The following is a 15,400-nucleotide window of genomic DNA, read 5'->3' on the forward strand; positions in this document are numbered from 1 at the left end:
ATGTGGGAGGATTTGGCAGTGCGGGATGTGTTCCTTAGGGACTTTATTGGCAGGGTCTCTTCCGGGAGCCCACGGGTCAAGCTAAGGAATTGGAACTTTTTACAGATGCCTCGGGGTGTGTGGGGTTTGGAGCGTATTTTGCGGGACAATTGGGTGCGGAACCGTGGCTGGAGGAGTAGATGGTGGACCCTATAATTCGTAATCTGGAATTTTGGAATCGTCTCTCTTGGTAGTTACGTTGGCACTATGGGGTCCTAGGTTACGGGATACTAAAGTGAGCTTTCTTTCAGACGACATGGCGGTCGTGTCCGCGGGTATTCAATTGTTGGCCTCGTCTACTCCGGTTATTCGCTTATTGCGGCATTTTGGGTTGTTTTTGCATGCAATTTTAACATAGTTTTTAGGGCCCGTCATGGGCCCGGTTTCTTGAATGTTGTCGCTGACGCGCTGTCTCGTTACTGGAAGAAATTCCGTGCGGCGTCGCTGGGGGCTCAGTTGGAGGGTCTGGTCTGTCCGGACGACATGTGGCAGCTAGGGACCTCCTGTTTGGATGCTTAATCAAGGAATTGTTAGCCCCGAGTACTTGGAAGGCGTATGTTAAGGTCAGGAGGGAGTGGGAGGAGGTGTGCGGATGCGCGGGTGGCCACCATTCTGCTGAGGTATGGGAGGATACACTATTGTGGTATTTGCGCAGGTTGCTTGCTGCTGGGGCCTCTCATCTCATGGTGGATAGGCACATGGCTGCCTTGGCGTTTCTGTTTAAGTTGAGTGGCAGGCAGGATATTAATAAGAGTTTCCTTATCCGCCAAGCTGTTGGAGGATGCCTGATCCCAGGAGGCCGGTGTCGATAGGGATTCTGAGGCAGCTGGTAGGGGTGCTCCCGGGCCCCTGTTACTCTCGCCATGAAGTACTTTTAATCTCGATTGCGTTTGCTTTAGCGTTCTTTGGGGCGTTCCGGGTAAGTGATTTAGTGAGTGGTTGTCATGCGGGTAGTGGAAGAATCCAGGTGGAGGATGTTGACGTGCGGCAGGATCGCATTTGTCGCAAGTTTGAGGCGCTCAAAAAAGATGGCTTGAGGGGTCAAGCCCTGAGCTGTGGCAGAAGATATTGGAGGCTAGGTAGTTTTGCTAGCTGGAAGCTTGGTTGGTTAACAATGATTACATGGTTGAATTTGGTATTTGGTAGCTTGGAGCCCGTAGATGGTTCTCAACCTTTTGGTGTAGGTGGTGTCTCGGTATGCCCCTGCAAGCAAAATTGGTAGCAGTGGCGTACATACCAGGGTCGCAGGGGTCGCGGCTGCGACCGGGCCCGGCCCACCAGGGGGCCCGGCCGCCCCTGCGACCCGGTATGTACCCACAGGGCCAGCCTCTTCTGCTGGGGGGCCCAGGAGCCGGCCACCTCCGGGCCCCCCGAGGCTGGCCCTGCTGTCACCCGGCTGGCGGGCGCGCGAGGGAGCACTGTCCCCTGGGTGCTCCCTCTTCAGCTCCCTCGCGCACCGCACTGAAACCGGAGCCGGAAGATGACGTCATCTTCCGGCTCCGGTATCAGTACGCGGCGCGCGAGGGAGCTGAAGAGGGAGCACCCAGGGGACAGTGCTCCCTCGCGCGCCCGCCAGCCGGGTGACCAGCAACACCACTGGACCCCAGGGAATCCCCCCAGCTCTCACACAGGTAAGGAGGCTGGGGGGATTAAATAAAAAAAAAAAACAGAAAAAACGCGTGTGTGTGTTTAGTGAGTGTGTTAGTGAGTGTGTGTGAGTGTGTGTTAGTGAGTGTGTTAGTGTTAGTGAGTGTGTTAGTGAGTGTGTGTGTGTGTTAGTGTTAGTGAGTGTGTTAGTGAGAGTGGTAGTGAGTGAGTGTGTTAGTGAGAGTGTTAGTGAGTGTTAGTGAGTGTGTTAATGTGAGTGTGTTAGTGTTAGTGAGTGTGTTAGTGTTAGTGAGTGTGTTAGTGAGAGTGTGAGTGAGTGTGTTAGTGAGTGTGTTAGTGTTAGTGAGTGTGTTAGTGAGTGTGTTAGTGAGTGTGTTAATGTGAGTGTGTTAATGTGAGTGTGTTAGTGAGTGTGTGAGTGTTAGTGAGTGAGTGAGTGTGTGTGTTAGTGAGTGTGTTAATGTGAGTGTGTTAGTGTTAGTGAGTGTGTTAGTGTTAGTGAGTGTGTTAGTGAGTGTGTTAGTTTGTTTTAGTGTGTGTGTGTGTTAGTGAGAGAGTGTGTTAGTGAGTGTGTTAGTGTTAATGTGAGTGTGTTAGTGTTAGTGAGTGAGTGTGAGTGAGTGTGTGTTAGTGAGTGTGTGTTAGTGAGTGTGTTAGTGAGTGTGTTAGTGTGAGTGATTGTGTTAGTGAGTGTGTTAGTTTTAGAGTGTGTTAGTGTTAGTGTGTGTGTCTGTTACTGAGTATGTTTGTGTGCGTCTGTCACTGAGTGTGTGTCTGTCAGTAAATGTGTGCGTCTGTTCATGAGAGTGTGTGTGTGTGTCTAAAGCACTTACCTTTCTCCAGCGCCGGGCTCCCTTGGCGCTGGGGATCTCTCCGTCCCGAACCGCCGCTCAGCTCCGAATGCACATGCGTGGCAAGAGCCACGCGCGCATTCAAACCGCCCATATAGGAAAGCATTACTCAATGCTTTCCTATGGACGTTCAGCGTCTTCTCACTGTGATTTTCACAGTGAGAATCGCAGAAAATCCTCTAGCGGCTGTCAATGAGACAGCCACTAGAGATGGATTAACCCTCAGTGAAACATAGCAGTTTCTCTGAAACTGCTGTTTTCAGCTGCAGGGTTAAAACTAGAGAGACCTGGCACCCAGACCACTTCATTGAGCTGATTTGATCTGGGTGTCTGTAGTGGTCCTTTAAGTGTATGTGTTTATGCATGCACTGGCGTACATACCGCGGTCGCACGGGTCGCAGCCCTGCGACCAGGTGCCCACCCGCCATGTGTTGCGGCCCCAGCCCGCGCAGAGTAAGCGGGGGGGGGGCCCACAGATCAGTTTTCGCACCGGGGCCCCATGGGTTGTGTGTACGCCACTGATTGGTAGGTTGGAACCTGTAGGTGGTTCTCAGCCTGGTGGGGTAGGGGTGTCGGCGGTATGCCCCTACTATCTAAATTTGGAGGTTGGAACACGGAGGTGGTTCTCAACCTGGTGGGGTAGGGGTGTCTCGGTATGCCCCTACTACGAAAATCAATTGGTATGAGGCATGTTGTGGCCATGTTGGTTATGTCAATTATGTATGGTTATGTGTTATTGTATTATATGTTAGGGGTCATTGCCGGTGGGTCTAGTACTGTTAATAATTGGGGTAAAGTGCAGATTATGTGATCTTGGGAATGTTTGGCAATGACCCAAATTATTATTTATATATTTATTATATTTAATAAAGCTGTGGCAAAGATTTCTCCACTTTAAATCTGTGTCCGTGTCTTATTGGGGGGTGTAAGGTAAAGTTTTGGAACATATGCCCAAAAGGTCGACTATGCGCATGTCATGCAAAGGTCCCAGACAGTGACAGAGCCGCTTTAATATTGCAAAACACTGCAGTAATAAAACTCGCAGTAATGTGCACTGTGTATGAGTGTATCATAAAGGACATCCCAAGTCTCACTCCCTCATTCTGCATGCAGCTCCCTGACACCCGTAGAACATGTATAATATCCCGGAAATCACACACACAATCTGACATACAATGTATATCAGATTGTGTGTATTGACTACCAGGATATTATACAGGATTTGTGCCCCCTTCCCTCATACTAAGCAGGGGCCGGACTATCAGCCAGCAGGGAGGAAGTGATGTCAGCCTGTCACTTCCTCCCTGACATTCACTCACTGACACACACACACTCACTGACAGACACACTCACTCACTGACACACACACACTCACTGACAGACACACACACACACACAGGCAGATGCTCACTCACTGACAAACACTAACCTCCCTGGTGTCAAGTGTGGAGCAGCTCCTCACTCCTCTAGCCCGCTGTTTAGTATGCCGGGGCCGGAATGATTTCACAGAGGGCACACAAAGGAGGAGTGAGTGGATGCAAGAAGAGCCTCCCTTGCCGCCTGCATTCTCCTCCGGTCACTGGCATTTGATGGCAGAGCAAGGTAAGAAGGTGCCTGCTCTGCCATACATAGGAGCGGCCCTGCGCTGAGGGGGGGCGGCTCTAGAGCCGCTCGCCCAGCGCTGCGGCCCAAGTCAAGGTTGAGCCCACCTTGAGATATCCCGGTCGGCGCCCCAGCTGGCCGGCGCCCTTGGCGAATGCCTAGTTCGCCTAACGGTGGCACCGGCCTTGTGTGTGTATGTGTATCTGTATGTCACTTTGTGTATCTGTATGTCAGTGTGTGTATCTGTGTGTTTGTGTCAGTGTGTTTGTGTGTATCTGTATGTCAGTGTGTGTTTCTGTCAGTGTGTGCATATGTATGTCACTGTGTGTATGTGTCAGTGTGTGTGCATCTGTATGTTAGTGTGTGTATTTGTGTGTTTGTGTCAGTGTGTGTGTGTGTATCTGTATGTCAGTGTATCTGAGTGTTTGTGTCTGTGTGTATCTGTATGTCACTGTGTTTGTTTAAGTGTGTGTGTATCTATATGTCAGTATGTGTAGCTGTGTGTTTGTGTCAGTGTGTGTATCTGTATGTCAGTGTGTATCTGAATGTTTGTGTCAGTGTGTGTGTGTATCTGTATGTCAGCTTGTGTATCTGTGTGTTTGTGTCAGTGTGTGTATTTGTATGCCCGTGTATCTGAGTGTTTGTGTCTGTGTGTGTGTGTATCTGTAGGTCAGCGTGTGTATCTATGTTTCTCTCAGTGTGTGTATCTGTATGTCACTGTGTGTATCTGTGTGTTTGTGTCAGTGTGTATATCTATGTCAGTGTGTGTATCTGTGTGTTTGTGTCAGTGTGTGTGTGTGTATCTGTATGTCAATGTGTGTTTGTGTATCTGTATGTCAGTGTGTATCTGAGTGTTTGTGTATCTATGTGTTTGTGTATCTGTATGTCAGTGTGTATCTGAGCGTTTGTGTCAGTGTGTGTATCTGTATGTCAGTGTGTGTATCTGTGTGTGTCAGTGTGTGTACATCTGTATGTCAGTGTGTGTTTCTGAGTGTTTGTGTCGGGATTTGATTGAGAAATTTTTACATCCTCGAAAATCAGTTAACATATAATTTCAAGAAATTCCCAGATTAATTGTCCGCTACGTTTGTCTGACCTTCCAGCTCCCAATCACTTTATTTGAGGAATATCTGAAGGAGCAGGCGTATGTGAACAAACCTCATACACTTGAGCAGCTCAAGGAGAATGTCTGTGCAGAAATGTGAGCGCTAGAGCCTCAAACATTAACTAATGTCATGAACAATGTATTTGTAAGAGCCCAACTTTGCAAGGAGGCAAATGGAGCTCATTTAAACGATGTCATCTTCCATACCTAGTCAAACAAATCTCCATACGCTAAGCATTCATTGTATGTAATATCATTTGATATTGATTCATTAATAAAACAGTATTGACTCCTCAAACCCTAGTCTGAACTTTGGCCCACCCTGTCCATGTAATATGATCTGTACATTTCTACCACGCCTTCAACTTCCAGAATTAGGGGTGGGTGAGGAGATGTTCCAGGGCTATGAGGTATTTCTTTTGAGAAGAGGCTGCAGCCCAATAATCAAAACCAGCATTGCAGTTTTGAAATCAATAAAACAGCATAATTTCACTTAAAACCTCTGAGTGTTCTCTGAAACATCACTTGAATTCTTCTTGGAAAGTGCTTCCAACAGTGACCATTTACTGGTCCATAACACATTATGTGAACAGGGTCTTCATGTTATCATTGAGAGAGTATCTTCTGGGCTTGCCAGGTCTGACTTATCTGTGATGCGATACTACTACTAAGTACTTAAGAGTAGCAGTAAAGGTTAGAGAACCAACATACTAAACATATTTAGCCATAGCAAAGCTATAAATAAGGCACAGAAAAAAAGATGCATTGTTAGAAGCAATAATGTAATAGCTTTCCTTATCCCCATAAGGACAGAGGCTATTGTCCAAGTTCTAAATCAAAATAAAATCTGGAATTTGCAGCATGTCTGTTCAACCAAACTGTGCCTCTTTCATATTAAAAGCACCCGGACTTATCATACATAATTTTGTTCAGGAGAAGCAGGGCTTTCATTGCACATCAAATATTTATATATGAAACATAATTTAATATGAATAAAATCTAAAACAAATTCTGAGAAATGAAGATGTATTTTCCAGTCTGCATGGAATATTAACTGTGAATGTCATAATACTGTTACATTTTACTGCAGTAAACTGTAACGGAGCTCCCTGTACCCCGACTGGGTACCTCCGCCAAAGGACCGCTTCCTATCTGGAACAGGGGACAAACCTCAGCACTCTTGCCCTCTGTCGCCGTGACCTGACTGGGGCCCTGGAACTGCTCCCTCCTGAAGCCGAATGGCGAACTTGCTCTAGCAACCCCCAGGCACTGGATGACAGTCCTGGGAGCTCTAGTCCTGGAACCGCTCCCTCTTGGAGCCAGAGGGGGAATTCGCTCTAGACACCCCCAGGCACTGGACGACACTCAGTCCTGGGAGCTCTAGTCCTTACAATGACTTTCTCAGTTGAATCCTCCACAATGGAACAGTGATTAAAGAATAGCCCTTTCCCCTCCCAGTAACCAGAGGACACATAGTTCTGGGAGTCCAAGCTGGAAAACTTTAATGGCAGCCACAACTGGCCTTATATGCATGTCCCCATGCAAGGGGTACTCCTCCTGGACCTGAGAGTAAACCATAGTAGAAACAAATACACAATTACATTGGCTCTCGGGTCCAGGACACTCCCATACAAAATCAGATAATTCCCCCTCTGTGCCTGGGAGATAATTGGATCAGGAACTGTACTAATCTAATCCAATTATCCCCAAGCACAGAAAAAACATACTTTTTCCAAAACACACCAAAAGTACCCTAAAAATAAATAAAAGTTACATCCCCTGATAGCCCTGATCTGGGTGACCAACATATCCAAAGATCTCCCAGATCAGTTCTGGGGCTCAAGAATTTCCTGGAAGTCATTTGTTTGACCGACCGCACATGGTCTCATGCCCAAAACAGTTCTGTAGAATCAGGGCTAGCGGCCGGTCTAGTTGGGTAGTTTAAAAACGAAAAAACTACCGAACAGAGTCAAGGGTCTTACCCTGGAGCTTGTTCCCCTTGTTCAGACGAATGATTCCACCGAACAGTGCCCTTCTAACTTGTGTAGAACCGAACGCAGGCGATGGTGGAAGTCCAGCGGTGTTCGGGAGTTTTTGTGTCCGATTTTAGTTCCATGAGATTCATGCCCAAACACTGCTGCCTGCGTTCATGCAAATAAGATGGCCGCCACCTCGTGGTCGTCCATAGAAATTGCGGCCACCCAGACGAACACTTATAACACGGAGGTGGAAATTGTAACTATATAGTAATTAGGCTTAACAAGCTCCAGGATGGTCTCCGGTTCAGCGGCTGTTCGGTTCCCGAACCACATAGTCCAAATACACAACGGGGACTTTTATATCACATTATACAAGGTCCATAGTCTGTGGGCATGAGGCAGGCAAGCAGGCTCCTCCAGGAACTCGTGGCAAACTCACTTGAAAAGGGGAGTTTGTCACATAAACTACACATATATTTATGTTGTGATGTACAATGATGCCCTCCATGTACAAGTGTTTTGGAAAGTTACAGGGTCAGTTAGGGCTTGCCCATTTCAGTTTTTATACATTAATGAGAATTATCCCATAAGGGCATACCATTTGCAAAAGTAGACAACCCAGATTAATCATGTCCAGTCTGTTAGTATTAGTTATAAATCCTGGCCTAACTTCATATTTGTTCATATTTGTTTTTTGCATTCTTCACACAAAAGCTACACTTTCACTGATATCATCGCCATTATATGTTTCACTACTCTAAAACATTCATATTTGTGTTCAGCGATGTCTTGCGAGTACAATAACAGTAGCCCCCATGTACAGGGTTTTTATGGGGTTTTGGAAAGTTACAGGGTCAAATATAGGGTGTTCAAATTAAATCCTATGGTATTTCTGCTGGGCTGTTATGAACTATATATATATTTATATATATGATTTATATTCAATTGTATGATTATATTAATTACATTGGGGGATTTGCCTGACAACCCAGGCAGTCCCCATGCAGCCAATCTAGTTGATCCAATTTACTGCGATCACATGACCGATTATTTTACATATTTATATATATATATATATATATATATATATATATATATATATATATATATATATAAATTAAATTCTAAGTAGTCTTATATTGATATATATAATTACAGAATTAAAGTGCGATCGGAGCACAGGGGAAGGGCCGGATCGTTAGGGCGTGCTATGCCACCCTGATGGCATTAAAGCCCTCTTTTTGTAGGAAGACTTAGCAGGCCATAACGTCAGGAAGAGGTTAATGAGACAGTAAAGGCACCAAAACAACTTTAGCTTAATTAATCGGTTTTGGTGTATGCCCCATACAATCTCACAGCTCAATACCCTACCAAGTTAGAAGTTAAATAATTTTGTTTATGCATCTCTTGCCTGTGAGTTAAACAACAATTTACTCTTCCTGTAAAGAGAGATCTAATGTTTAAAATCCATTTTTAACTCCTAAATGGCAGGGAATTGAGCAGTGAGACTGCAGGGATATGAACTATGCATCAAAACTGCTTCAATTAGCTAAAGTTTTCTTTATGCCTATAGTATGTTTTTAACATTAGCAGAGGACCCATTTGTTTTCAAATTTTCAGCATAACTACAAAGCGTTCGTAGTTTGTGGTGTATTATATATGTATTATGTTTGTGGATGAGAGAGTTGCAATGTAGCACAACAGGAGTCTACCAAAATAACTGTCTTACAGCAAAGAGCAAATCAGAAAGCAGCTTCTACGAAATTTCAGCATGAAATAAAGAAACATAAAAACCAAAGTAAAAACTACAAAACTTTATTGTTTCATATTAAAATAAAAGTACAACAGCTGGAACATACAGAGGGACAAGTAAAAAAAAAAAAAAAAGAATCTTGAGGCTTGATGTGATTTGCACCAACAGGTGTGCTAAAATAAAAGTCTAGGCCGATTTAAGTAGAAGTTGTTTCTGTTTTGCTCTTTGCTTTCTTTCCTCAAAGCAACTCATGATATTTTGGGATAAGTCAATGAAGAATAAAGACTAGAAAAAAAGAAAGGATTAACACACTGACTTTGTTTTTATTGGCTATAGAGCAGTGATCACGGAGCACAGGGTGGAGGAGGGACTTGGGGGAGAGCACAGCATTGCATTGGGTGAGGCCTCCCCCTGTGCCATGTTAAAATTTTCACGCACGTGGCTCAGCCGATCCCCAGGGAGCAAGGGCATCTTCAGGCTCTATAGCTGGCAACAAACAGGTTAATAGAGCAGTAACATCTACTGTCCTGGGACAAAGATCAGCCTTTTAATGATTCGCACTGATCTGTAGAAGTGAAAATCCACACCCACCTCTTGAAAATGCAGATTTCTTCATTTTCTTGACATAACCAAAATATTATATTGCTACGGCTGCAGAGGAGGAAATGGAATGCTATGGATAGATTATATATAGAATGATCTCCTGGATGCAAAGTACCAGTAAATACTCAGACAGTTCTCAGATTCCTATGTGAAGTAGAATGACCTCCTGACGGCAGATTATCAGGACAGGCTCAGACAGTGCTGGGGTTCTATCTAACGTACAATGTCCCCCAGTCTGCAGTTTATAAGCACAGGTTTACACAGTGATGGGGTTCTATCTAATGGAGGCGTGATCTCGTTATAGTTTAAATAGACCATTCACTACTGAAATGCCCTGACGTTCACTGAGGGGTTTGGTCAGAGACCTCTGTATTAGCTAAGAGCATAAATTTCCTAACTTCACAGAAAAACGTAACCCTGTAGATGCCGCATGCAGTCACGCATTGCCACGCATGCTTCTCAGGAGATGAGGGAGCAATGGGGAGAAGGAGTAAAGAAAGTGTCTTGTTGCTCCATGTACTGCGAGGAGTTTGATTTTCTGCTCCTGGGAGGGTGGCAAGTCTCTCTCTCTGTCTGGGGGCGCTGTCAGCGTGGTTTCACCCTGGTGTGAAGGTTTTGCAGCTGGCATGGTTTGGGATCAGGAAAGAGAGGGTATGTCCTTATTTTTAGGTGGGGAACAGCAAGGAAGGCAGAGGGGAGGTTTCACATCCAAAATCCAAGGTCAAGATTTCTATATGAAAAAAAAAAAAAAAGGGATAATCGGCACAAAAAACTGTACGTACATACAGTAAAAGTATCATAGAGTAAAAGTATCAGATATTACCAAAGTAATGACAAAGCATAACACAGTCTTTATTAAATGAAGAGACCAAATTATATGTCTTATGTTTTGTATATTATCAGTCAATGCAAGATAGGAGCTCTTGTATTGTGTCTATTTACAAGAGAAACTTCTACAATTCCGATCTGGACACACTTTGGAGATGATTATCATTTAATAGTAAGACACCTTCCATCTTTCTTGCATGTTGATAGTACTCATAGGTCTGATGGGAATACGCTATGTTAACATTAAGAATGCATTAAAGATCCTGTGCTTGATAGGGACACTCTAGCACAACTTCAGTTTATTGCAGTGGTTATGGTGCTTGGACTCTGTCCCTGCCACCGTTTGTTTGACAAATTTGTCAAACCGGGAGAATAGGGCTTGAAAATGGAGATCCTAACTCGGCCTCCAAGCCCTGTCAGTCAAATAGTATGCCTGGACTGATGGTGAGGGGAACGAGCGCTTTGAATTCCAAAGTCTGCTCCTACTTAGTGATGATTGGCGCTGCATGCAGCTGTGTAACTCCCAGCTCTTTGAATAACAGGGCTTTACAGCAAATCATTATTTAAAACCTTATTTTGCCAGTGTGACAGATTTCTCATACCATTGACAGCAGGGTCAGGATCAATAAGCTGAAGTAGTTATGGTACCTAGAGTGTTCCTTTAAATATTTTCCAAACACCTCACATGGTAACAACTACTGTACAGATCCAAGTGACACAGATTTCTCTGCTCCCTTACTTTGTTTAACTATAGTACTTATGCTTTGAAATGATGTTAGACACAGATCCTGTGTCCACTAGTGGTGCGCTCTATAAAAATTTGAGAAATAAGCTTCCATTCCCAGTGCCCAGTCGCTATGGGGAAGCATTAGATTGCATTTGCCCTTTAGCATTGCTGATCTCATATAGCAGAGATGGCTATGATGAGACCAGCGTGCTGGGGAAAATATTGTAAGTAAAACTGTTTTCTTTTTTGTTAGTTTTTTTACATTTTATACTTAGGGGTTGGGGGCCCTGAATCTAAATTGATAGTATAACACTCTAGCGTTAGGAATACATTTGTTTTTTTAAGCCCCTGTCACTCTCACCTGTTCACTTTCTCCAGACTCCTCAGGGGAAGGCTCTGTCTCGCAATACACTACAGCCTTGGTGACCAACATATCTGGATGCTGCAGTTTTGCTTCCTTTATGGCCAATGCTAGAGCCTAGAGGAAAGGCACACAAAAGGTATCAAGACAGGAGAAGATCATTGCACCTGCCTAACATTCATTTATCTACAGTGAACAAAATTATAAACGCAGCACTTTTGTTTTTGCCTCCATTTTTCATGAGCTGAACTCAAAGATCTAAGACTTTTTCTATGTACACAAAAGGCCTATTTATCTCAAATATTGTTCACAAATCTGTCTAAATATGTGTTAGTGAGTACTTCTCCTTTGCCGAGATTCAAGGTGGATTGTTAGTGTAGGACTCCCCTAAGAGGTTTGCCTTGACGTGGCAGGTGGGCTTACTTCTAATGACCATTGGATTGAAACAGAAAACCTCCATTTATCTAAATATAATATAGGAGTTTGGGATAGTGTGCAGGTAACTCATTCCTTTGGTTTGTATTGTATGTACTGGGGCTGATGTGTACTATGGTCATTGTTGCCACCCAGGAATAGTGGGAGTCTGAGCGCAGGACTTATTTTTGTGTATTTTAATGTGAATTCATTTTAGTGTTAGAAATATAAAATATTTATATATACTCACCTATGACAATACATTTGAATTGGGTGAATCAAGACACTTACGTGGTTGTTCACTAGAGTAAGAATGGCTGAGAATTCAAAGTGAATCTCGAAATTTATGCCAAATTAGAAAACATTTCCAAGCCAATTTTGTTTTCAGCTCGGCTATCTTGGCTTTAAATTTGAAATTCACTGCAAATTCCACTTTTAATTCCAAGCTATTCTCACTATATTTTAGGAGCTTGTTTGGATAGGGCAATTCTTCACCTACTATTCCACTAGGTCAATCATTTTTTTTTAAATTAAGTGTTTGTCTTGTTTGACTATTGTACCATGCTGTGGAATCTGTTGGCGATATATAGTTTATTTTAATTGTATTGTGAATAATTCTGTAAAACCACAATGGTTGATGGTCTTTATGTCTCTTCTGGAATTAATTTGGTAACTTGCCTTGGATACGTCCAATCATACTTTCATGTTCTCTTCTCGGTATTAATCTTCTAATGTATTTATATCAAAAAAGCTTGTTATCTAATTATCTCTAGTTATAGAGGCTGGCAATATGACAGATCTTTGTGCTGCTCTCCTCTATTGAATTTTGTTAATTTAATTTAAGGTATATGACGAAATTACCTGCTCTTGATCTACATCTTCATCGCCAGTAATGATTATCCTTTTCTCTATCCGAGTCTCAGAGAACCCGCCTTTGACAGTCTACACAGATAAATAGTGGATATGGGGAGTATGGAATAAAAAGGTAAGATAAGCCTGGAAAAATCACAAACCACCCAACCAAATCCAGTAGCCATTATTAATATAGAACATGGAACATTTATAGGGCAACTGTAACCTCATAACTACTTTGTAATATAATAATTCTTTTATAACATAATGTAAGGAAACATTTTAGTTTTTTTAAATAAAGTATATGTAAAAAAATAAAAAAATTTAGAAAAACTCAACCTTTAGAATATGACCGGATCCTTTAGCCATATACACGCACCTTGGGTCAGATAGTGTTTGAAAACCAACAGTCTCTATGATCTCCCCTCCTTCACAGAAGCAGGGAAAACCAGAGGGACTAACTGATGGTTAAAACGGAATTTCAAAGACATTCCAACCCAGTCAAAAGATATACTGAGACAAATGTTGTCTTTGCTTGAGCAAGTGATTCTAAAGTATAATATGATGGACTATGCAGCACAGAGAAGGCTGTTGGCTTCTCAGGGAAAGGATAGAAGGTAGATTACACCAATAAGCCATTTCATGTATTGGTACAAATGCTTGGAACCTGCTGCAAAGCAAACGTCAATAGTGAGACTCTCCAAACCGTTAAAAGACACATGTATGGATCCCATGCAATCCAATGGACGTGGTCCATTGGTCCAACTGGCCAGCCATCATGGATTTGTATTTAAAATAGTACGCTGGTGGATGGACATACACTGTCGGCCACTGGAGGGTGACCTTTATGATATTTTTGTTTAAACACTAAAGCATATCAGATGCCATTCTTACCTTGGTGACGTGGGTAGTTGTTGAAGAGGATAGTGTTTCCGCGGTGGCCGCATGGGCGGCACTTGCTCCGTGGGCAGCCTGAAGAATAAGATGTTAAAAAAGAGTAAGGCAGAGAAAATACATAAAAACAAAAAGTTGGATACAATGCAATTAAAAAGCAATTTCAGAAAGTGATGGCTTTAAGCTGCTTGGTGAGATTTCAAAAACGTACATGTTGGGTGCGTGTGGCGTCTGCTTGTGTCCCCTGCGTGTTTTCTACAGTTGTTACTGCCTGGACTTGTTCTGCACTTTCTGTTTCCGTACTAAAGTCCTCAGGCTGGATGACATAAGAAGGAGAAGGTCTGAAGGCAATTGATGCACTTTACAGAATGTTTTATTAACCAGCAAAAAAATAACTTGTTTGAGTGGACTGCGGCAAAATATTACTGTAGCATAAATTTTGATCCCCCTTCCTCCTCCTTCAGAAGCCCCAAGACATTTTGGATACCAATTAAAGGGAAAGGTGAAAAGAAAAAGTGACGCAAACAACACAAAGGCACCCAGTTAGGTATCATCTGGGAAGGTGGCGGGTACATTGTAAAGGTCAGTCACACATGTTACGAATACAGTAAGCTAGTCAATTTATTTAACTTGTAATCCCAGTAGTAAAAATGCCATATTTAACCGAAGAATATAATATTTGCTAAAGGTCTCTGATGGGCCATCACTGTGCATTAGCCATTTGTTTATCAATAAACAACCCATGGTAGGTTTTCTAATTTATATATTTTACGTTATACTATTAGTCTAATGAAGCTGGCAATTAAATCATTCGTAGCATTAAAAACCGGTCAGAAGGTGAACTACAAATTAAAATCCAGTGTTAAAAAAACCAAAAAACAGAAAGACCACAACTCTTTGAATTGTTACTTTGCCATCGATGATCCCTAAGTTAATTAATCATTGATTTTATTTTACGTAAATGAATGAAGATGTTGAAATTCCATTCAAGCATACACTGAGAATGTGTCCTTGACAAAACTGAATGATATAAGACAGAATGTGGTTATAAGGCTTTCTTATAGCCTCCAATCTAATACTAAAGCTTGTGACTATGCTTTTATTTTAGGGTGCAGTATGGCCTGTAGTTTCTGAGGGATGGTAAACCACACTAATTCACATATTAACACAAAGGTATCAAATGGTGCATAAAAAAAACAGTAAAGTTAAAACAAGTTGATAAGGCTGATAAGGCTAACAAATAATTTTAAAAAGCTAACCGTATATGGTAATATCAAAGAGCCAAGTGGGCCAATGTGCTTGTTTCAATGGTAACAATGGTTTATAACAAGAACTAACAACACTAGAAAGCTCAAATTAGATTTCCCCAGCTTATTCAGATCAAGGAGAAGCAATAAAGTTCATTAGAACAGTGATGGGATGCCAACCTGAGCAAGTGTTACAGTCTCTGTCGTTGTGATCTGAGTGCTGACAACAGGATCCGTATCTCCCACCTGTAGAAGAGAACAGGTTTAATGAAGCAGAGGTAAGTGGGACAAAACAGGAGAAGAGAAACTGTGGAGAGTTCTGTGTAATTGCTCTTAGTGTACACTTGGGGGCACTATTTATCTCATGATAAAGGTTTGGCACATAATCTTTACTTTGGGGTCAAATCTTTATTTAAGATAAAAACTTTTAAAATAAGTTACATCTGATTGTTTTTGTGCAGGCTGTGTCAGTCACAGCCAGGGGAGGTGTAGCTAGGGTTGCATGGTCAGAAACAAAAGTGATTTAACTCCTAGTGA

At 42.7% G+C, this 15,400-nt stretch overlaps 2 protein-coding genes across 8 annotated transcripts in view; one reads left to right on the plus strand and one right to left on the minus strand.

Moving 5' to 3' along the window:
* The window catches only part of SGK2 (serum/glucocorticoid regulated kinase 2), a 538,190-nt gene that overhangs the window by 36,088 nt on the left and 486,702 nt on the right, over window positions 1-15,400 (plus strand). The gene's annotated exons all lie outside the window — the stretch shown is intronic.
* EPB41L1 (erythrocyte membrane protein band 4.1 like 1) overlaps window positions 9,241-15,400 on the minus strand; it is a 182,480-nt gene continuing 176,320 nt past the window's right edge. For all 7 annotated transcript variants that reach the window (XM_063455685.1, XM_063455686.1, XM_063455683.1 and 4 more), the window contains 6 exons: window positions 15,044-15,109; window positions 13,828-13,932; window positions 13,617-13,694; window positions 12,732-12,812; window positions 11,457-11,573; window positions 9,241-10,270 (listed from right to left, as the gene is read on the minus strand). In XM_063455685.1, coding sequence (XP_063311755.1) covers window positions 10,262-10,270; window positions 11,457-11,573; window positions 12,732-12,812; window positions 13,617-13,694; window positions 13,828-13,932; window positions 15,044-15,109 — 456 coding nt within the window. In that variant the 3' untranslated portion in view covers window positions 9,241-10,261. The remainder of the gene's footprint in view (window positions 10,271-11,456; window positions 11,574-12,731; window positions 12,813-13,616; window positions 13,695-13,827; window positions 13,933-15,043; window positions 15,110-15,400) is intronic.

This window comes from Pelobates fuscus, chromosome 5 (assembly GCF_036172605.1).
Source record: "Pelobates fuscus isolate aPelFus1 chromosome 5, aPelFus1.pri, whole genome shotgun sequence".
NCBI classification, from domain to species: Eukaryota; Metazoa; Chordata; class Amphibia; order Anura; family Pelobatidae; genus Pelobates; species Pelobates fuscus.